This window comes from Thermobia domestica, chromosome 1 (assembly GCF_964235325.1).
Source record: "Thermobia domestica chromosome 1, izTheDome1.hap1.1, whole genome shotgun sequence".
NCBI classification, from domain to species: Eukaryota; Metazoa; Arthropoda; class Insecta; order Zygentoma; family Lepismatidae; genus Thermobia; species Thermobia domestica.
Genome location: NC_137454.1, coordinates 218,321,605 through 218,346,294, shown reverse-complemented (window position 1 = coordinate 218,346,294; position 24,690 = coordinate 218,321,605). Strand labels below are relative to the sequence as shown.

The following is a 24,690-nucleotide window of genomic DNA, read 5'->3' as shown; positions in this document are numbered from 1 at the left end:
GATCATCACAATCACATTGTAAATGGGTAACCATTGATTCACAAAATAACTCTCATATCCCAGTCTTCGTCTATCATATCGTGGAAAATAATAATAATAATAATAATAATAATAATAATAATAATAATAATAATAATAATAATAATAATAATAATAATGTCAGGCTGAGCCTTCACCTTTTTGCGTTCGATCTTGCGTAACGTTGATCTTGGTATTCCCAGTTCCAATTGGGCTCTATTTTATGCTCTCCTGCACTGTTTGAATTACATCGCCACTCGTTCCTGGGACACCATGGCAAATCGACGTTGAAATTTTCATACCACCTTTTGATACTTACATCTGTTGTATTGGTTTTCTATACGTTCTTTAAAACTTTCTCGCACCGCAATGCAATATTTTAACTCCGCAAATCACAGCATGTTCTGTGTTCTTTTTCTATATGAATGCCATCTTGAGTCACGGAAGTGTCATTGAGTAATGGGGCAAGAACAAAACTTAATACTTTCCTCCCCGTCACCCCCCGAAAATTTTCATTTCAGTTCCAACGTTATTGAATTTTTAGTTTCCTCCAGGACTTCGTATACTCCCTGTATAAATAGGGCAGGTCCATATGTGCCAAAATTGCTCTTATCTTTCGGAAAATAACTATGTTGTACTGTATTATAATTTTCTTATAGTTTTAAAGGTAACATTGAAAGTATATTAGTTCATGTTTTAATCCTACACATGATAACTTATTTAGCACACTAAAAGAATAAACTGAAAACAAACAAATACGTGGAGTTATCTGTGTATACAATCATCGATAACATTGGTTGGGATTGTGAGAGTTCGGCACTTTCTTTTGAACCAATGTGATCTACTTAGATACGTTCCAAAGAAATTATATTTTTAAGAGGGCACACGAGTTGGAACATTATTTAATCTATGTTACTTCTCTCTCTCTCTCTCTCTCTCTCTCTCTATATATATATATATATATATATATATATATATATATATATATATATATATATATATATATATATATAATATGTGTGTGTGTGTCTTTATATCTTTCTTTCTTTTAAACGAAGTAATGTGACAAAATTATTATTATTTTAAACATATTCAACACTCCTTTCTACGAAACATGTTCAAACGTCGATCTGGTTTGGGTTCTTGATCTGAAAGTTGTTGTTTCCATGGAATACCAACTTCATGTTAACTTCAATTTGACCTCTAAATATATTTTTAGGAAGTTTACCCGAGTAATCCCGGGGAAGTATGTAATAGTTTTTTGTAAACGATTACATATATGACAGAGAAATAATAATAATAATAATAATAATAATAATAATAATAATAATAATAATAATAATAATAATAATAATAATAATAATAATAAGTGACTGAAAATAATAAATTTAAAATATCAAGAAGTAAAAGTTTTCAGTATTTACCTAAAAAAAAAAAAAAGATAAAACTGCACGTGGCAAACGAAAGGAAAAAAGAAAAAAGAATACGTTTTTAACAAACGTGATTTATAGCAAATACTGGGAAGACACAGAAACAAGTGACAGGTATAACTTCTGGAGCGTTAAATACAATGTAAAGCAAACATTTGGAGAAGTATTTTAGTGAAATAATTCCAGAAGTTACTTCAGTGAAACTATCACACACGGTGACATTTACTCAAGAGCCGTAGTTCCTTTAGATACTGTTCTAGTAAACACTTCGAAGAAAGAGAGATTGGTGAGCGTACTTTTATTAAGGATCTACAGGACTCCAACTCAACTTTCAAACTCCATTGTCATGCAAGCTGTACCCCATCTTTACCTGCTGTCAACAGTCGCAATCTTCTGTAAGATACATCAGAGTTCGTCTCTAGGGTATAGGCTCAGTCTTTTGTAATTAAGATCATGTACTACGAATATTGCAATTTATCTATTAAAATTATCTTATCAATTGTAGTCATGAATGTTTGTAAATTTATACAAAATATCATTTTAACTCTAAGGGTAATTACATAAAAATTTAAACATAGAACACTAAAAATGGAACATTACTAACGTTAGGATTTTCAGGTACACATCCATTCTTTTAGAGTATGAAAAGCGCCTTCTGCAGTTCGTAAAAACACGTGAACCACCAAATATCGTGCGCTGTTTGGTGCTCCGCTTGCGTATATGCATTCCATCATCACACCACGTTCACAACGGAAGTGCGAGAGCTATAGACTGCTCTATGTGTAGTACAGACAGGAAGTGCGGGCTGCTGAGAGGAACAACTGTGGTCTTCTGACGTTCAAATGAAGATTTGAACCTGCAGCGTTGGCAGCTGTTGTTGACTAATTTCCAGTAATGTGGCCCTTAAGCAGCACCAAAGAATGAACTTCTGCAATGACCTGAGTTTGGTGAGAGGGTCGCAGTAGCGTGACGGATTGATGGTCCCTTCATGGAAGAAATCACATCCCATCATGGAAGAAGGAGAATCACATCTTTCGCGTTCCAGAACACTGTGGCCATAGCCTTCCCTGCGAAGGGTGACATTTTGATTTTTTTTTCTCACTGGTGAACTGTGATGCTTCCACGTCATTGAGGCGGCTTTGGTTTCTGGGATAAAGTGGTCCACCCATGTCTCATCGCCTAATGATTGTGAATAGGAACTCATTTCCCTCTTGCGCGTACCGCTTCAAGTGATGAAGGTTGATTCCCATTCTTAAACTCTTGCGATCCGGGGTCAGGTTTCTAGGCAGCTATCTTGCAGACATTTTTCGGTAACCCAGAATATCATGGAGCACGGGATGAGCCTGAGCACGACCAATACGCAGTGTGGACGCCACGTCTGACACCATTATGCGCCTGTCCGCTAACATCATGTCCTGTACTCTAGCAATGTTGTTTTCATTCGTGGATGTAGACGGACGCCCACTTCGACCTTCACCCTTCACACTTTGCCTTCTCTCACTGAACATGCAACACCAGCGAACAACCATTTGACGAGATATGACCTCTTCACCATACACGGTCTGTAGGCATTCATGGATGACGGATACACTAGTCCCACGTGCCCATTTATACCAGATAGCAGCATGCACTTCCATTGGTGACCACTTTGTCTGACAATTTCGGGCACGCCGGTCTGTTGCTACTCTTTCTTCGGCGCTCTGTACATGCACCATCTCACCTCCGCTGACTTTCCTTCCGTCGTTGAACCAGAAATGTGTGTGGTTTCTTACGGCGATTATTTGTTATACCTGGTATACTATTTCCTCGCTCGAAACAAATGACGAAACGTACTTTCGAAACGTTCCTCGTACATTTCCGAATAAAACTACCCAATTACACACACTTCTGTGGTTTGATCACAACCCATTCCCCTAATAACTCGACTTCACTGGAAGTGGCGTTTACCATTATGTTTTCCCAAGCCGCTCACTTATAATTACAATTTTTATCATGCATGTTTATTATGTCAACCATCCAATACAAGCAGTTCTCAAAAGTTTTTCTGGAACGGACATCTGCGTTTTGGGAGTCTGAGAAACACTGCTGTAGATGTTTCCGACGATTATGCTCTTTGGGCTAAGGAAGAAGTACGATTAAGGCAAGTGAATGAAGATGGAAGAATTGGTGGAATGAAAATGTAGAAGGAAACGGGAATACTACGAGGAAAACGCACTGACATGATGGAAAACCGACAACCTTACTTGGCCAGGGATCGAATCAGGGACTTCATGCACCAGAGATAAGCGCTCTACCTGCGCCACGTTAAAATCTATCAAGAATGAAAAGTTGAATTCAATATAGTGTGTGTGTGTTTTACATGTATGGTTACAGATACCACACGCTGGTCATTTGACACTGAAACATGTAACAAGCAATCTTGAAAACAACAGAATTCAATAAGAAATATGTAAACAATAATAATATGAAGAAAAAATACAAGTATACACATAAATATATTTACAACTTAATTTTACACAATCCAGATCGGGAACTTCCTTTAGAGGTTTGATGTCTATTGTAGACGAAAGCCTGTTAAAATCAGTAGGACAAGAGCAACTTTGAGATTATTGCAAATACAGGTTTCGGAACTTAGAATAGATTCGTATTACGTGCTGTGTAAATGGATATTCTGAAAGTAATTGGGAGAAATAGACAATTACAGTTTAATTTTCCATCTGCTTTTTAATGTAGAGACAAAATATCAGCTGTTTTGCGACGAGTAGTATACAATGCTATATTGAGGTTCTGAAGATAATTTCATTATTTAACCTTCTGTGACGAACAATGACCAAAAAGAAGTTGAGGACAGGTCCTAGATTGAAAAGGTGTGTGGAACAAGCCATAGGCCTAAAAGACGAACATTATTCCACTACAGAAGTAATCCAAAACCTTGTAATAAGTAGCTAGCGCCATCAAAGTTTGAATTTCTGTAAATCTGTACAACATTCCTAACATTCACATAGATTTTTTTTGTAAGAGTAGCAATATGTTCACTGAAAGAAAGCTTCTCGAATATAATAACAAAATCATTATGCGTCCGTACATTTTGAATAATGATATTGCCAATAGTGTAGTTTTGTTTAATACGAGTTTTTTTAAGAGAAATTGTAAGAGAAGTACATTTATTAACTTCAAACGACAAATTTCACAACAAAAAGAAAGTCCTGAAAGATCATTTTGAAGGTTAATGGAATCTTGAAGAGTAGAGATTTCTCTGAAGAGTTAGTAATCATCAGAAATCAGGAGAATGTTACTAGATGTAGTTTGAAAATGATCGGAAAGGCCATCTATGAATGTAGAAAAAAGTGAGAGACAAAGGACACTACCTTGTGGGACCCAGTTCTTACTGAAAGAAAGGGGGATATACCGTATAACCAGAAATAACTAAACGTTGCTGTCTGTCAGAAAGATAGTTTGCAATGAGCTTCAGTAATGCGCAATGCATATTAAACCTATTCGCTAATTTATGCAAAAGAAGTGACTGATTTACGAAACCAAATGTTTTGCTTGTATCTAGATATGTCTAATTGGGCATTATTTAATATACACTTCATAGCGTGAGAAAGGAGAACTGTGGGGAAGAAAACGATGTTGCAGAAAGTTAATATAAGGCGATGTGAATTAGAAAAGTCTATGTTTGATAATTTTTTCATAGATAATTGATAGAGGTGACAATATCGATATTGGCCTATATGAAAAGACTTTTTTTTTTAGATTGTCAGTTTTATGTGTATATATACATATGAGTTACGTTCGCTTTCTGTCATGAAAGCGGAAAAATTCCTTTCGAAAAACATCAGTTTAGTAGCCGCGACGGTGGATAAGACAAAGAGGCAGGAGTACTTCGGAGAAGTGAGTTTTCTTTGAGGCTTGCGAATCATCCTGTCTGGAGGAAAAGTTTATATCATTGAAGAATAAAGAGATTAATTACTTCCCTTTCGATTTTTAATACAAAACTTCCAAGATAATATTCGTAAATATTACTCGATTTCGATAGAACTGAAAGTATATTTCATTTTCCTACAGTCCTCAGATCTTAGGATTAAAAAGTCAGGACTGAGTGATGAGTTTATTCCCCTAATGCAGAGTCACACTTCTTCCATCCTAACCCTAACTTTAAAAAGTTCCATATAACTTCCGTAAAATAATAATAATAATAATAATAATAATAATAATAATAATAATAATAATAATAATAATAATAATAATAATAATAATAATAATAATAATAATAATCTTAATAATAATAATCTTAATAATAATAAATAAATAAATAAATAAATAATTTAGTAATTTTGATTCAATATGGATTATAATTTTTGAGGCTTCGAAATCATCTCCATTACTTGAATTGAAAATTAATTGAGAACGAGACACTGAACTCCCTTAATTCCAGGGAATTCACTCTCTTGTTTCACGAAAACCTACGTAAAAGAATATTCCATTTTGACGTAATATCATGTGTGTGTATATGTGTATTAAGAGAGACACATAATTTTCAGTGCTTGGTGTGGAAGTTGGTAAAATTGAAGACACTTTGCTCCCTCGCCCCTTCCACACACATACATACAAACTCACACTTATACTCTCTTTCATCATCATCATGATTTGAGGTCAGCAATCTCTCGATTGGTTTGACGTAACTTTCCACCATTCCCTATCCTGAGCCAGAATTTTCATTACTTTGTAGGTTTTCTTCCCTATTTCTTGTATTAGTTGGTCTTTATATTTCGTTCACAGCCTTCCTCTAGGTATTTTTGCTTCTGGAATTCCCTCCATAGCTACTAACGCGATTTCTCCATCTCTTACAATGTGTCCAATCATCCCATCTCGTCTTTTCGAAATACTCTTCAATATATTTATTTTCTCTCTTACCATTTCCAATACTCTTTCATTTGATACCTTGTCTATCCATCTAATTTTCATCATTCTTGTATAGCACCAGATTTCAAAGGCTCTATGATTTTTTTAAAAATGAACACAATAACTTTCTTAAAATAAAATTATTTGATTTTGGTAAATAGAGCGTAATTCATTTTTGGAGATCTCCAATTTTCTTTAGTGCTTGAATGTGAAATTGTCAATAATGAGGGAGCGATCTCCCAATTCTCGATTGTAAATAAAATACTTCTGTGAAAATAAATATACTTTGATATTTATAAAATATAACGCGTGTCTTGTTCGGAATTAAATACTTACTCGTATATTTTGCGGTCGAAATTAGTGTAAGGGAAGAAGGGAAGATCGCTCGTTCCTAGTTGCACAGCTTCACTACTTATATTGAAGCGAGCGAAGTGAAGCTTCTATCATTCAACACAATTGGCATTTGTATATTCGTCTGTCCATCTGTCCGTTCCACGATAATTCACATAAAACTTATCCGATTTTTAATGATATTTGGTTAAATATCTTCCTTCATCTTACAGTAATATAACTATTCATCAAGAATAAGAGAAAAAATTAGGATAAAATTTACTCCTCTATTGTAAGTTTGAACACGTAAGACAATTTTCCAATATAAAGCACGTAACAATTGTTCGATTATGACAAAACGTAGTATATATTTATTTTATTTTATTTTAAAGAGGATTCTTATCCTCACCAGAGCTTTGGGTTAAATTTAGGCAAGAATCGAAGTGTAAATTTACCTTCCCAATTGAAAAAAATATATTTCACGTTATTTTTCATTTAAAAGTATTCCATTTTAGTATAATACGTCGTACATTTTCTTTTGAGACTTCTTAACTGTCCTGTCTTCATGGAGTAAGAACAATAAAAGAATAAAATAGTGGATTTAACTCCTCCTTTCTCATAATTCTACGATAACTTTTGTTAAACTCATTCGGTGTTAATATAATGTTATGTATAGTTTATTTAATTCTTTGTTAACCTCGGTCCCAGCAATTCTTTTGGGTAAAAATGTTATGTTCCAATATTATAGTTACCTTCGGTTGTATACCCTGTTAGCCAATTTTCAGTTATTATTTCTTATATCTTTGTCATTTGTCCACTGAGTGCATGTCGCCTATAGGCAACATGGGGACTCAGTGTATACATCATGTATAATTCACATGTCGCCTATTGGCGACACGGGGTCCGAGGAGGTTAAATTAGTCTAAAATGTGCGATGAATTTAGCCTTCCAGTGTGAAATGGAACACCCTCCACCTGCTTAGAAGTACAGTCTACTATATCTTTCGTAAAAGTATTAAGTTTTCATGCAACATCGCTTATATATTTTTTGAAACTTCAGAATGGTTCTCATTACTTTGATTTAAAATCAATCGATAACGAGAGAGTGACTACGTTCTCCCAATTAAAAAAAATGTTCCTTGTTAACTTTCCTAAAAGGTTATTCGATTTTGGCACAATATGATGTGTATGTTTATTGAATGTTTCACATAATCCCCTTTACATGAAGTTAAAACCGGTCAAATATGATGAAAAGTCACTTAATCATCCCCCCTATGATTAAAAAAAAATCTTCCAACTTTAAAAAAATGGTAGAATATGAGGTAATTGTTTCTGAAGATTTCTTGTCGTCTCAATTGCGTGGTATTGAAATTGTAACGAGACAGTGCATTCTCCCCGATTTTATATAACTTATTTTCAGTAAAAATTGATTAGAAAGTCAGATTTTTATAGAAAATAGTATGTGTTGGGGATTAGAGGCTTACACCTATAGTTTGGGCTTGAAATTAGTAAAAATAAAGAAAAGATCGCTTCAAAAATGTACAGCATTCACTAGTGTAAGTGTAAAAATAGGTCTATAATTCGTAATTTGTTTGAAGCTTCACGAAGTACTAGAAAATAAATCGATATTTGATCATTCAGGTTTACCACACATTTAATTCTGTATCATCAGCGCTCTTTGGGATAACGGTTAATAGAAAGTTTAGCTGTTGAATTTTTAATGCTTGAAATTTTTAGGAAAGGATTTTTGATTAGAAATAATATTTTTTTAAAATAAATTTCATACAAAGATACCATTTAAAAAAAAAAGTTTTATTTGATGTGTACCGATTTTTCTTCAAGACTAGCTTCTTAAGGCAAAGTTTGAGAGATCAATGCCTGTCTTAACAACGTATCTAAATAGGAAGGAAACTAACTATACGTGCAGAGTCAGTTGGTGACGTCACGGAAGAACCTGCATAATGTTTCAAAGCAAAAAATTCCTTCTCATTTATGCAACCCATAAATCTACTGTGTATTGCGTGTTGCATGATTCAGCCATACATTATTTGCAATAGTTGCAGACAATCGATCTTTTATAGAATTTCATGCGTTAAGAGTAATTGCTCTTTTGTAAAATACTTCGCTCTTCTTCTTCTTCTTCTTCTTCTTCTTCTTCTTATTATTATTATTATTATTATTATTATTATTATTATTATTATTATTATTATTATTACAAGCACTAATTTGATTTCATCTAAATTTTATTATTTCTTAGCAAGAAATATTAGTGCATGTCCAACAATTTTAAAGCTTTTATATATACAGGGTGGCCCAAAAGTAGGTATACAGTCCCGTAATGATCAACTCATTGCTTTCTATATAATTTCTTATTGTTAACACCTAACTTCATTATTATTTGTTCTTAATGTCTTTTTACTTATATCTTAAGCTCGGGATAGTCGAAGCAAATAAACCCATAAACTAGAATGTTATACTTGATCAATTCAAGGGAGTATACCTACTTTTGGGCCACCCTGTAGAGTGATGCATTAAAATATTACTTTATATTAAGTAGATAAGTATATTCGAGTTCTTTGTAATCTTTTTTTTTTTTTGGACAAAATCGAATAGTTTTATTGGAAATATTCTAACAGTTGTTTCAATAATATTTAATATCGTCTTGCGATTTAACTTACATTCAGCATAGTTCTAATCTCTAGTAAATTTTCAAACTACGAAAACAAATATCCTCTATTTTTAATATAATGCATAAATATTGTCGTTGTCTATTATGCAATACTGTAATGGAAGTTTTGTTATCACTAGGACTCGAAAATTGAAAACCTAAAAATTGTCTAAAAAGAACCTGTAAAAAGACCTAAAAATATCTTAAAAGTAGGACCTAAAATTGGAATAAAGGGCGTAAAAATAAGACCCAATTTAATTAAAATTACATATTTAATGAATGTAATGCTCGAGAAATACAAGCTTCTGGTAGGTTAACGGTTTGTTCTCCTTCCACAAACTGAAGTAAAACTAAAATAAGAAAACTCCCCCCTCCCTCTTGCTGGAGGACATTGTTACGCCTCCTTATCTGATGTGTTATTGTTGCAGATCTGGTCTTATCAGTCCAGTCGTTGAAGAATGTCTTATCATTGGAATTTTCTTTACTAAACAGTTTCATGTGAAACAGTGAAACCTATGACAACATCCATCGTGAAGCTCTCCATTCCAACCTGTACAGAAAGCAGATGACGGTCATGCTCTGTTCGGCACTCCGTGACAAAGACAACAGGGTGGGCATTTCAAGAGTTGCATTCTTTATGAGACACGTTTTACAATATTATATTACTTTTGAACCATTGGGGAAAGAAACTGGCTAACCTACACCTAGCTGCTACTGAATTAATGTTTCCATCTAGTGACGTTTGGTAGATGGACCCTATCTTCTTTCAGGAAACTTCAAACAAACACCACCAATATAGACATTGCATTATCCTTAGTTATCAAAAACAAAAAGTGATGTTTGTGTGTTCATCCATTTTTTTTTTGTCCACTATCAAAATTGCGCTTAATTTTCTATAGACTCCCCCTATAGAAAGTAATAGCACATTTGAACCACTTCCACTTTTTGATAGAGCGTTTGGGATAGTCATAGTACGTTGACTTGAGACGCTGAATCGTTTGAAAAAAAAAACCCTTCTGATTGTTACTGTTTTTGCTCTAATACCTATCAATAGACGGACGGATGAAAGGACAGAGCCGTTGTTTAAGATTTCTGACACTTATGCATAGCAGATTTGGAAGTCTAAAAGTATAACTTGTTACATTGGCAACGAACGACAGAATTTTTAGTGTCATAAAAATTAGTTTTTTTTCGATTTTCTTTATCTACGCGTGATATGACGTGAAAATTTACCGTCAAATCATTTTGTTCAACTTGAAACCATTTCTTGACTGACATATGTCTTATCTTTAGACAATGTTATATTAAATAAGTTTAAAGAAGTTCAAGTCTTAATCATAATTTTGGGCATTATCTCATTCATAATGCGTAGTGCTGTCTTCTTGCTTGATGAAAGTATACTTCAGTATCAGCTTCACTTCAATAGATGGCGTAGTTGTACAGCATCAATTTTTAAGTTTTTTAAAAAAGATTTTCCTCGATTATCTTAAACAACGTATAATAATTTACTTTCACCCGTTACGTTTTGTTACCTCCGTGAGATCTATCGTTTGTAATGTTTCATATTTGAACATTTTTTTCTCCTCGTGGATCCTCGATGACTCAGTGACATAGCGTTCATCTCTCGTGCATGGGGTCCTTGGTTCGATCGCAGCTCGCAAAAAGTGAGATTTGGGTGGACAAACACCATGTGCGTGAGTGTTCTCGGGGTTCTCCTGCACTTTCTTCATTCCACCATTTCATTCATTTTTTAAAAAAATCATCACCGTCTCCTTTAGCCTAGCCGGCATAATCGTGGGACGTAAAACTTAATGATTTCGGTTTTCATTTTCATTTTATTTTATTTTCTCGTTAAACGCAAATAATATTGTAGAATTTGATTAATAATACATCTTTCAATTTGAAAAGTAATAAGATGGATTTACTCATATTTTTACATTCGGTACATTAATTTTTACAAGTATGTTAAGGCTTGATCTTAATCTGAATTATAGGGGGAGGGCGCGGTGGCTCAGTGGTAGAGCGTTCACCTCTGCTGCTTGGGATCCCTGGTTCGATCCCAGCTCGCGCTATGTGGACTTTGTGGAGGACAAACACCGTGTTGGTGGGTTTTCTCGGGGTTCTCCCGTTTCCTCCCACTTTCTTCATTCCATCATTTCATTCATTTCTAATCATCACCGTCTCTAGCCTAACCGGCATAACCGTGGGACGTAAAACTTAAAGATTTCATTTCATTTTTTTAAATCTGAATTCTTCATCTTGAAAGATAACATTTCTATGGAATTGTCAGTTTCTTGTTAACTTCATGTCAACTGAAATTACTAAACTTTTGTTTACATTCACGGTGTCGAGTATCTATGCTACCTTTATTTATTAGCCTATTGATTCCTTTTTTCTGTTTTCTTCGCAATTAATTGGCATTTCAATGATGCGATTTTACTGATTCCTCCGTCAGGGCTAGATAAATGTCCATGCCTGTTTTTCAAAATGAATCTACATTATATGAAAATTTACTTAAACTAAATTTGATATGAATTATTTAAATTATATATCATAAAATGTAATTTTGACAAGATAAGGAGCGTTTAAATACGAAGAGAATTCAAGAATTGCCCATATATTAATGTAGAAACGTTCACGTAGGATCACAAATCTATTTTAGTTGATTAAGTGTAACCTTGCGTATGTTAAGCACAAAATATGACTGCAGTGCAATAATTACTTTTTTTTTTTTTTTTGTCGGATTTGCAATGAGTGAAGGTGTAAGAATAAAAAAAAACTGGAATACAGATCAGTGGTTGGATTCCTCTTTCTGTAAGGCAAAGCTCCCAAATAAATTCGTAAGAAATGTTCACAGTATATAGTGAAGAATGTCATTCGTATAGTGTTTTTGCTGTGTCGTACAGAGGCTTCAAACGTGGTCGCATGAACAGTGAATGATGACATGATTCGAAAAGTTGAAATCTTCATAAATGAAGATCACCGGATATCCAACAAAGAAATACGCCGGGCCGTGGAAACGATAATATGAGTACCTGTATATGTGGAAAGTATCTACACGGTATATTCTGCGTCTGCTGATAACATTTCAAAATAATAAAGACTGGAGTGTTTACGACAATTGTTGGACCACGTTAATCGGGATACACTTTTTTTAGACTGATAACAATAGATGAGACGTGGATTCATCTCTTTGACCCAGAAAGCAAAAATTCAAAACAGTGGATCCATTGTGACTTCCCACCCCCTTAAAAGCGAAGGTCCAAATGCCTGTATAATGTCCATGGTATCCGTTTTCTGGAATGAATGGTGTTACCCTCACGGATGATTTACCGAAAGGACACACAATTACTGGGGAATATTATGCAAATCTTCTGGCCAAATTGCGTGGCAAAATTAAGCACTGCAGACCCTCCATGATAACGTACCTGTCTATGTATCTCATTTTGTTCTTGTCAAAGTTCGTCACTCTGGCTATGATATTTTGCTGCATCCTCCATATTCTTCGAATCATACGCATTCGGTGTTCTTCATCTTCCCTAATATAAAAACATTTTTGTGACGTAAGCATTTTGAAAATAACAATGATGTCATTTGTGAGATAGAGGCGTGGCTCAATGTATATAGTTTTACAAAGACATTATTTGCGAGTGTTTGCAGTGGTGAGAAAAACTTGTAGATTTGGGTGCTGGCTATGTAGGAAAAATATAATATTTCTGCCAAATTTCAACTTTTTCCAACTATACAACTAGGTAAATACGGAAATTTTTTTAGTCCTTCTCGTATATTTGAAGAATAAGTCGGTAAAATCAAACCGTTGAAATTTCGGTTTATTTCAAAGACAACAAAGTTAATTGTCTATTTAAATTGAAAGGCATAAAAAAAGAGATTGCGCCAGTATTCAACACTGTAAATGTTATTTCAACTTTTACGAGATGAACAAGTAAGCTTCCAAATGCAAAAGTGACCGGAATATTAGTACTGATTTCAGAAGTGTCGGAAAGTTTGAAACAGCAGCGTGTAGAAAGACTAAAAATGCATACAATGATGATTTTACATACCGTCCGTATTTACTGGTAGTCGTCTCAGACGATAGATATTACGGCATATTAATAGTTTTATGGAAGGTATCGTGTCATTGGTGTTGCAAATGTTCCGTATGTGTTCTTCCGATCACTATGAATAACTCTGATATTGACGACCTATACGGGCTACCTGAATGTGTATTAATAAAAAGACATACATTGATGTGTGGCAAAGGAAAGAGCACTTAAGTGAATATCATATTTCATTCACTACGTCACAAGCTTCTTTAACATTATGTTATCGCGTGTGTTTCTATCGCTCTTGTGTTCTCTACTTGTATGAAAATACTTTCGGTGTTTCTAAGCTCTCGAACAAGTGTTGTATACCATTCAATTACATGAGACGTTATTCACATTACAGTGGATTGCGAACGAGGTAGATTTGTATCTCAGAAACTGTTGGTTCGATCACAATTCCAAGATTTCTTTAGCGAGCAGATGGGCCGCAGTGGCTCACTGGCAGAGCATTCACCTCTGGTGCGTGGGGTCCCTGGTTTGATCCCAGTTAGCGCAAAGTAGACTTTGTGGTGGACAAACACCGTGCGCGTAGGTTTTCTCGGGATTCTCCCGTTTCCTTCCACTTTCTTCATTCCACCATTGCATTCATTTCTCATCAGTCTTCTTTAACCTGCACAGCATGACCATGGGATGTAATATTGAAAGATTTCATTCTTTAGCGGGCAGAAAATAAATAGGTTAATAACTTATTAGACATATTAGAGATAGTACATTCTGGAGTCTGGATTATGAAAACTCTTCTTAAGAACCGAGGCCAGTATATGAGTTGAAATAATTCTCACTACTGGTTCCACTAAAGCGCGTGCGCTTTGGGTGGAGGTCCCGGATTTGATTTCCAGTGAAAAAGTCTTGAATTTTGAACGCATTACAATGTTATGGATTTCACCTTAAATTATAGTTCCACAACTCACGTAACCTCAGTGCTGAAAAGTAATGTTTAACTCTTACCAAGCAATGGAAATGAGATTGGCTTACAGGTTAATGTGAGATCCATGACACAATAGGAATCAATCCTGTGTCTCCTGCAAAGAACGCTACCATTTAGCTTCGAAGGAGTTTTATTGATAACATACTAAAATAGTAAAAATAATATAATAGTTTGTCATGTATGCGTTCTTTAGTCATTCACCGTGCACACAAAATTGTTATAGTAATTTTCTGTTTTTAATTGCACTTTCTTTGAAGCTACATTACAATGAATTCCCAAGAATAGGATATACTAAGAAAAAGTAAAGTTGCGTTTATATTAAAATATATATACGGCGTATGTTTAAGAAGTATCGAACCTCTGGTTGGGAAAAAAACATTTATTGATTTGGAAATCCAAAACACTAATCCCCTTCAAATTCTTCTTGATAATGCACACACGTCTCCCAGCGCTCCTGCCATTGTTGGACTTCTGGAAAGCAGTTTTTGGAATGATGAGTAACCGCGCCGTCGCAATCCGGATGATGTCTTCTCTTCCCTTTTAATGCCAGTTTCAGCTTGCATAATAACCAAAAGTCACACGGAGCCATGTCGGGTGAGTAGGGAGCCTGACGACACACAGGAATATAGTTTGGCGATGAAAGCCTGAATCAAATTTCGCGGACACTCTGCTCATGCCCAAATTCTCGTTCAAAATTGAATGTACCGATCCGATTAAATGATTTCCGCTTGGGTGTCGCCAAGCTGTTGGCAAAATTTGATGCAATACATTTATATATGATGACCGCTCACTACACTTCACTCGCTGGCCGACTGCCAACGACTGACCCTTTCTACGGGAGGAAAAAAATCACGACTGCGCATAAGTGTTCCCTCTACATCTATACTGAAGAAAGTCACTGGCGCTTCATTGGTTTACGCGGAATAAAATAAGGTTCGATATTTCTTATTCAATTTTTGAGACAAGTAGTAGCTTTTCAAATTGGAGACAAGATTAGAAACATGACAATTCTCTTCCCCCTTTTAAGACGACAATAGAAATATTCACGAGTTTCGTGGGCAACATTAGTTCATCCAAGTCTTATTTTAAACACTGTTTTAGTATTACATAATTCATAGAATAAAATATGTAAATTGACAAAGTGCTTGTGCGAGCACATTGAAGTCTTATTAACGTTTAAAGATATGAAAACCATTACATACATAATATACAACAATAATGAATATGGTTTAAATATTGTTATATCACACCCTTCGTAAGTCTCTCACGATGCGGAAGAATTCTGATAAGTTCTAAATAAAATTAAAAAGAAAATGAGGGCATACATTTTGTACATAAAATTTACAAAACGAAACAACAAAAGTTTCTAGAGAAGACAAGTAAAACATTTTTAGAAAATCGAGACAAGACCAGAAAGAATTCTTCAAGAATCGAGAACAGACGAGACTTCAACAAAATTTATAGGACAAGACGAGAAAACTTTATTTCTCCTCTCGTTTCGCTCCTGACTACCTCTGCCACTGACCAGGAAAGACTGGGGAGAATTAGAATAGCGGACATCCATCTAGAGAGAACTAGAATAACAGATATCCATGTAGGGAGAACTAGAATAACTGACATCCTCTAAGGAGAATTAGAATAACAGACATCCATCTATAGAAAATTAGAATAACATATATCCATGTAGGGGGAACTAGAATAACGGACATTCCCTAGAGAGGATTAGAATAACAGACATCCACCTAGAGAGAATTAGAATAACAGATATCCATGTAGAAGAACTAGAATAACGGACATCCTCTAGAGAGAATTAGAATAACAGACATCCATCTAGAGAGAATTAGAATAACACATATCCATGTAGGAAGAACTAGAATAACGGATATCTTCTAGGGAGAATTAGAATAACAGACATCCATCTAGAGAGAATTAGAATAACACATATCCATGTAGGAAGAACTAGAATAACGGATATCTTCTAGGGAGAATTAGAATAACAGACATCCATTTAGAGAGAATTAGAATAACACATATCCATGTAGGAAGAACTAGAATAACGGATATCTTCTAGGGAGAATTAGAATAACAGACATCCATTTAGAGAGAATTAGAATAACATATATCCATGTAAGGAGAACTAGAATAACGGATATCCTCTAGAGACGATTAGAATAACAGACATGCATTTAGAGAGAATTAGAATAACAGTTATCTATGTAGGGAGAACTAAAATAACGGACATCATCTAGAGATAATTAGAATAACAGACATACATCTAGAGAGAATTAGAATAACACATATCCATGTAGGGAGAACTAGAATAACGGATATCTTCTAGGGAGAATTAGAATAACAGACATCCATCTATAGAAAATTAGAATAACAGACATCCATCTAGAAACAATTAGAATAACGGAATTTAGATGTCATCCAATAGAGCTCTTTATGACCTGCTCAAACTACTTTCACCCCCTTTGATCCTATTCCAAAGTTACATCGAATCTTATTTTCCATGATTTTTCCTTTCTATTTAGCACTTTATAGATAGATTACTATCATTTCTGACAATATAACAGTTACATAACTTAGTAAATTTTGATCCTAAATTACATAATGCGCACGAGACAAGATTGGAGGCTGTCTCGTCTCGAATATGTGCAGTAAAAGTGACGTCTCGACTCGAAAAATGTGTATTTTTCTATTGAAAGAGCTGTGTCTCGACTCGAATTTTGTCAGAAAAATTCTGTCTCGTCTGATCTTGTGTGTATGTCTAATGTACTATGACGGTATGCAGAGCAATTCAAAATGATGGACCCGATTTCAGAAGTTTTTTCAGCGAAATCTAATAAACATTTGTTACTGTGAGAGATGTGTCAGAAAAGCTAAACTATCGAAGTTTTTTTCAAACATATCATAAGTGTTCTATGTGAGCACCTTGTCTAACACATCACACATCTCTTGCCAAACCTTTTGTAGCATGTTGCTGTCAATACCAGGAATTTATTTAATGCTCGCTGCTGACTCTTAGCTGTAGAATGTGAAAACACAGCATGGAAACTAAATTTCGAAAGTTAACCTTTCGAAGCATATGTCTCAAAATAACATGTTTATTAAATTTCACAGAATATGTAAATTTCTGAAATCGGATTCATCATTTGAACTTTATTCCTTTTATGATTTAGAATTCCAATTTTGTAATAACTTCATTTGACTAAAATTATCTTTAGTATATGGAAAATAAAATAAAAAAATAAACAAAATAGTAACTCTTTTTCGATTTTAATATTCCTGAACAAAGTTAAGTGTAATAATTTGTGTAGTTTTACCGATTTAAACTAAAATGTAAAATATAATCAAACTATTTTTGGTTTTCTTTGTGCACTAAATAATGACACATTTTCGCGATATATTATTCAGTAGTTGGCATTAGTTAAAAAAAATGCCTTAGTTTGGAAGAGAGATAGAAAGTAAGGCAAACAAGAAAGTTTGCCTATTAAGAAAGTAAGGCAAACTTTCTTAATAGGATCTACGAAGTGAAATTAAGAGTAGTTCTTAGTAGGCCATAAATAGCTTTATCGTAAGACACTTAGAACGTTTCATTCCGTTGTCGACATTGTCCCTACCATTCCTAGTGAGGTTCACAGTGTTGCCAATTTAGCCATTTTATGGCTCAGTCTAGCCATTTCCATAAGCTGATTAGCTAGTAAAAATGTAAATTTAGATATTAGTTATAAATTTGACCAGTCTACACCAGTAATAGGCAATTTCTGACCATTCAGTTCTTAGCATTGTTGAATCTCCTTTTCAATTAAAATTTCTTTCGAAAAAAAAATATGAATTAAAAAGAAGTGTGGAATACTATTTTCCTATTTCTACTTGCAGCAGCATTATATTTCCGCAGCACGTCTAGCCTATGTGTTAAGGTCTCACGGCAAGTCAAAGTTCTAGGAACTCTTTGTCTTCATATGGAATTAATTTCAGTGCGTTGTTAATTAGCATTAACGTTGTGCTACATCAATTAGAAAACCATCAGAATATAGCCAACGCTACGGCAAGAATTGGAAACAAAGAAAAGGAAAAAAAAACAATAGATTTTAGTATTCGCCAATGACAAACGAAAACTTACTGTAAAATGAAGTATTTGCGTTTCAGAGTATTATTAAGAACATTATAGTATAACCGATTTTAAATTAGACCATTAAAATTAGGAAAGGCCTTCTTACGTCATTATTATACTTATCAGTCATAAATTTAGATTTAATTTTTGGTAAGTTACCATGAAATGAAGATCTTCTAGTTTGACGTCCCACGATTATGCGTGTTAGGTTAAGGGAGACGATGATTAAGGCAAGTGAATGGTGATGCAAGAATTGGTGGAATGAAAAGTGGGAGGAAACGGGAGTACCCCCGAGAAAACCCACGGACACCATGTTGTCCACTATAAACTTATGTGGTTGGAGATCGAACCAGGGACCCCACGCACTAGGGGTAAGCGCTCTACTACTGAGCCACCGTACCCGTCTGTAAACTACTCATTGTTTTGTGTTATGTAGTTACTTTCTGAAGTCACTTGTCGGCAACATTGTGAGGGGGAGACAAATGACAACATGTTCTTGAACGCCTATTGGCGCTAAATCTGTGAATCCCCTACTGCGAGGCGAGTTAGTAAAATTTTATCAAAATTAGATACCTACTGTAATCATATCTAATAATTACCGGACATAGACCTTCCTTAGCTTTCACGTTGTTATTCTTAATTGTTTTTAACAGGAATTGAAACAATTAATTCTAAGAAATTTAGTTAATGGAGAACACACACGACTTAATGATCAGAAAAACAATACAATAATAGAGCGTAATAAGTAAATTAAATTTCTTTGGAAGAAAGGCGTTTCTCCTATAGGATAAGAGGGAGGGAGAGTACTAGTAACTCTAATGTTGTTGTTATTAATCCATGGCTGTTCCTAATCCACATCCGTGCATAGCGTATCTTATCTTTTGGGAGCTGTCATAGCAGAGTAAAAATATTGTCCGATAAAAGGTAACGTTGCTGTTAAGTAAATACGCGTGTTCCATGATAACATGGGCCATAAAAGAGCTATTAAGGGGTTTTGTTTTTAAATGGCGTTAATCTAGCAATTTTTTAACTCTTCTTTTTTTTTCTCAGCAGCAATAATGGTTTCGCCTCTCTCGAAATACGTAAATGTATCTAACGTCTTCCTCAGTTTATACAGGAAAAGATGTTAATGAAGATTGATACAATGATGACGTACATACATCATAAAATTGACATATTTTCGATTACTAAATTTTGTTCTTCGTTCTGGGTAAGTAAATATTCCATTAAAGAAACATTTATATATATTCTAGTTTCAGCTGTCGCAAGTAGCGGATGTTTTATCCTACTCCCGGCAAGTGGACTTTCGGTGGACAAATACCGTGTTCGTGAGTTTTCTTGGGGTTCTCCTGTTTATTTTCTCTTTCGTTATACTACCAATATCATCCATCTCATCACCGCATCTCTTGACCTCGGTGTATAATTGTGGGAATCTAAACTGACAAAATAGCGGCAATAATCTTTCTGGGTCTCTTTGCAAAAGCAAATTGATTCTCCCTGTAAAGGTAACAATGCGAACCCATTTAATCATGTTAGAACGTCTCATTTCGTATAAAAAACACAGTAAACACTTAATCATTTATCTGTATTTTTTCCTAATTTATTGTATTCTATTTGGATAATATGCATTAAACTAACTATATTTGGACAATACGCATCAAACTATCTTTTCTACGAACGCTTCCCACTCGAATCATGCGTTAACAAGCAATATATGAACGTGATTTTGGAAATTGCCGTTGGAGATCCACGTAACCCGGATTTCAAATTAAAATGTGAGCACATAGTTTGAAAGTACGAGATTTCTTTAAGAACGTGAGTTATGGTTTTGGCTTACCTTGCTGGATTATGTTTGAAGCCTTGAAAGTGGCTAGTTGGGTTGCTATTTTGATTTAAAATAATGTTGATTAGAAAGAAATTGTGTAAGGTGGTGCAATACCAGCATGAATATTGGATTCATTTTTGTAGACCATGTCACTAAACATTAACGTAATTTCCCTTTTAAAATTAAAAAAAAAAAAAGGTAAAGGAACTAAATTCCCTGACAGAATGACCTTGGAGGGTCAAGGATTATTAACTATCTTTGGCGTTTGTGCTTTGGATTTGATTGTTTGAATGACCTTTAATCCCCTACCTTTGCACTTTTTTTTTCTCTCCAATTTTTACGTTTTTCTCTTTTTCTTCCTACTGCAAGATAAGATGGGGCGTGAGGCAATTCACTAGACTTAAACTGTTTGGTATGGTGTTTTGTGTTACGTAGTTACTTTCTGAGGGCACCTGTTGGCAACATTGCAAGGGAAACAAGTGTCAACAAACTCTTGAACGCCTATTGTTGCTAAATCTGTGAATCCCCTATTGTGAGCTATTAAAATTTTTATCAAATTTAGGTAGTTATTGTGATCATATCTAATAATTACCGTACATCGATCTTCCTTAGCTTTCAGTTTATTATTCTTAGTTATAATTTTTTACAGGAATTAAAACAATTAATTCTAGTAAATTTAGTTCTAGAAAGTTTAGGAATTAGCAACTATAACATTCAGTTGAGTTACTGACGTACTCATGGCCTGGTCTGCTGTGATGGAGCTTCTGTTCGGGTCACCCGAATCTGAATGTCGCTTGTCAGACCCGGTGACCTGGGCAAACCTGGAGACCCAAGTAGGCCCGGACAAAGCCGCAGACCCAGACAGACCGGAATCAGCCGAAATATCAGTACTCTAGGATTCATAGTGGATTAATGGTGTCCAATACCCAGCTCGAACATTAGTTTCATTTGTTAATTTGACGGTGTGACATTTCTTAATCAATTAATCATGTCTTGAATATTACATTTCAAATATAATTTCATATTTATTTGTCTTCTCATAATAAAAAATAATACAGTTGTCTTTGAACATAGGCTAGAAATATACAAACAAGTTTTAACAAAACATTGTTTGGGCTCAGCGCTATCGAGAAGTTTTACAGGTTCGCTCGATTAAACTTTGACGATTCTTCTTAAGAAAAGCATGTAGCTTACCTTTTCTGTGATTCTCACCCATTTATACTCTGCTAAATCTTGTAGTTATCTTTCAGTGCAATGACATATACAACAAGCTAGAATGAAAACTATACATTTAGGAAAACACACACACACACACACACACACACATACAGAGAGAGAGAGAGAGAGAGAGAGAAATTGTTTGTTACAATTAATTAGGATTCTCACACATGCTTCTCAGGTGTATGTCGATGTTCCTCGTTTCCGAATCACTCTGGGTCTATCCGGGTGAGCTATAAGTCTGACTGCCTCCAGGTCACGAGTCATGAAGTTCGTGACCCATTCCATCAAGCAGCGTCATTTCAGATTTTGCTTTTGGAAGGGGTAGGGCAAAACCCTAGATATCAGTAGATTTTTAAGGGTTTTTGTTAGTATATTATTATCTTATGGATTAAAATGTAGACCTATACAAATGCCAAACCCAGGTAGGGGCAGTTTCTCCTTCCTGGAGCCCCAAATGACATCCCTGATTTTATCACTGCTGGTCTGGCAGCTTGCCAGTGTAAAAAGTTGTATATAGAAGCTTACTCTTTAGTGCAAATTTTGATGGTTTCAAAACTGAGAGTTCCAACGATACCTTGTCCGAGCACTGACCAGACCAAAGGCTTATTGGCTTCGGTGGTCTTAGTAGAACCATAAATCAACTCGATTAGATGCTAGTAATAGTAATAATAATAATAATATAAATTATCATTGAAATTATATTATCCTAGTTCAGGTATTTCGTAGCTTAATTTTAGACGTATTTACCCGTAGTAATTGTCAATATTGGATGTAAGTGATATTGTGTACGTAATCAAGATATACGTGTTACACATTATGTTTCACTAATGATGAATATATAATGTATTGCCTAATGATGGACAATTGTCACTATATATAGACAACACATTATAGGTCAGCTGTAGGCACAAATATAGCTCGAGTTCATCATTTAGTCCAGTGGTAGATATTCTGCGTTGCATTAAAGAGAATAACACAGGCTTCGGTTAAATTACAGTATATTACATTCCAGCATAACAAGAGGAATACGGTTGATATTAAAACAAAGTAAATGTTATGAAGATAACGATTTAAAATCTTTACCAAAACGTACCAAAAATTTTGGGTACGAACTCTAGTTTCAGTTAAACCAGTATTCTTAAGATTGGTTGTTTTAATCACTAATAGAACAAAAATAATAATAATACATAAATTTTACAGCAGTTCGGGCGAACACAATGGCAAGCGCCGCTTGCGGTGAAATTGTGTTATTGGGTGCAATGAGTCATGATCAAACCACAAAAGTATGTAGGTAGTTTAATTTCGCAAATATACCTGCAGATGGCAATGAAATCTTATTTGGTATCTGTCATTCATTTAATTTCATGGGAATGGTCAACTTTCTTTATTAGTTTAATCAAAAGATACAAAATGTAACATACCATTATGTTCGCCCGATCCCTCATGTGTAACATAGCAATGAACGAGTTAATTTACTCGTATTAAAAAAATGCTGTACATCATGCTTTCGACGGAATTATGTGATAAAAATAAGCTACTTTTCTTACTGGCAGTCCTCCCCGCGGTCAAGTGGCTAGCACATGTTCGTTTGTGTATGTGGTCCAGGGCACGATTCCCGATGGAGAGCACAAAAAAATTAATTTCACACCTATTTACTTTCATTAATTATCCACCTCCTTTAGCCTAAACTACCTAACGTGCGACGTTAAACATTGCATCTTTTTCCTTTCTTGCTGGCTGTGTAAAGAGAAGATGGATGCATAAAATACGTTCATTCAGCTCTCTACAAGTCTCAGTTCTTGCCATTATGTTACATTAAATAATTTTAGCTTATCACACCTCAAGCTGGCAAAATGTTTTCCAGCTAACACGTTTTGTAATCAACCATTAAATTATACCATCCACACTTGTTTCAAGTAAATAAAATATTTCTTCTTTCAGAAGCTTAAGTATTGATCTGAATTTCAGTCCTGAGTATAATTTTAGTTGAAGGGGTTAAGTAATTTTGTTATTTTCGGTGTCATCAAAAGTGCACGATACCAAAACTTACAATTCCAAATAAGATAGGAAGCTAGTCATGGAAAGCATAGGCCAATGTATGTTTTCATATTTAGTTCTATGCAGGTAAGTTTATTTACCTTAATTATCTTTAATCTATGTATTCTTTCAGGTTTATTCTATCGAAAATTAAATTTTACAATTTTCTCTTCCACTACAATACTTATAGGTACGGACGTATTCAAGAGGTAGGTACTGAGCATCCTGACTTTCCTCTCGGAAATCCTGACTTTTCTCTAAATTTAGTTTCATTTTAGGTGTAATTTTTATAAATTTTAATATAATTTATCATATTGAATTTGGACATCTTCCGAAATAAATTCTTGGGCACATGTCTTCTTACAGGTCAGTACAATAAGAACGTATTTTTTGTATGGTGTACGTTTCGATGGAGGAAAGGCTGGACCTACTTGATTGAGCTTTCGGTGATACGACGTACCTTATTTTTTCTCCGAAATGAACCATATCTAATCAAAAACAACAGATTATTTTCTTAAATCTTAAACATTGATTTGTTTTCAATTGTACTGCTTGTTAGTACTATATTTTTACCCATACGTAACACACTTCTTTAACGTGAATTAGAATTGTTTTTCTACTCTGCGTGGATATTTCATTTTGAAGTACACTTTTCATGATCAATAATTCAAATTATTTAGTAGACAAATAGCTAACACACATGCAATTAAATTTTAATAAGAAAAAAAGTCTTATTCTTTTTCTTTTCAGTTTTTAAATCTGTTCTCTTTTCTTTCTTTTTAGGTATGTGATTCTATACTAAATATAAGTTTCCTTGAAAATATTATCCAGTGGTATCGTGAGTACTTTTCTTCATTATTTATTTTGTATTTATTTATTAGTTTCACCAATTGTACATATATCAAAATTGTTAGAATGGCTTCTAATGTACAAAAATCATACCATATATTTTAATTTTGATAATTTCGGATCTCTTAAGTGTCAGTCTAATTCGATTGAATTCTAGTGTTTGAAATGACATAATACAAAAATTTGCAATTTTACACCTGACGATGTTGAGGTTTATTCCTTACTTTGTACAATCTAACTGCCTTCAACATGGAATTTAT

General features: G+C 34.4%; 2 protein-coding genes across 3 annotated transcripts in view; one reads left to right on the top strand and one right to left on the bottom strand.

The window, feature by feature from the left end:
• The window catches only part of LOC145693919 (cGMP-dependent protein kinase, isozyme 1-like), a 912,022-nt gene that overhangs the window by 110,890 nt on the left and 776,442 nt on the right, over window positions 1-24,690 (top strand). Inside the window, exon 1 of one of the 2 annotated variants that reach the window (XM_081770087.1) lies at window positions 24,375-24,419. The exons of the other annotated variant lie outside the window; for it this stretch is intronic. The gene's annotated coding sequence lies outside the window, so the exon portion shown is untranslated. Of the gene's footprint in view, window positions 1-24,374; window positions 24,420-24,690 lie in introns of those variants that run through there. 2 annotated transcript variants of the gene reach the window in all.
• On the bottom strand, window positions 2,738-3,163 carry LOC145678699 (protein GVQW3-like). Its single transcript, XM_081749117.1, has one exon. The coding sequence runs from the start codon at window positions 3,161-3,163 to the stop codon at window positions 2,738-2,740; it is 426 nt and encodes a 141-aa protein (XP_081605243.1).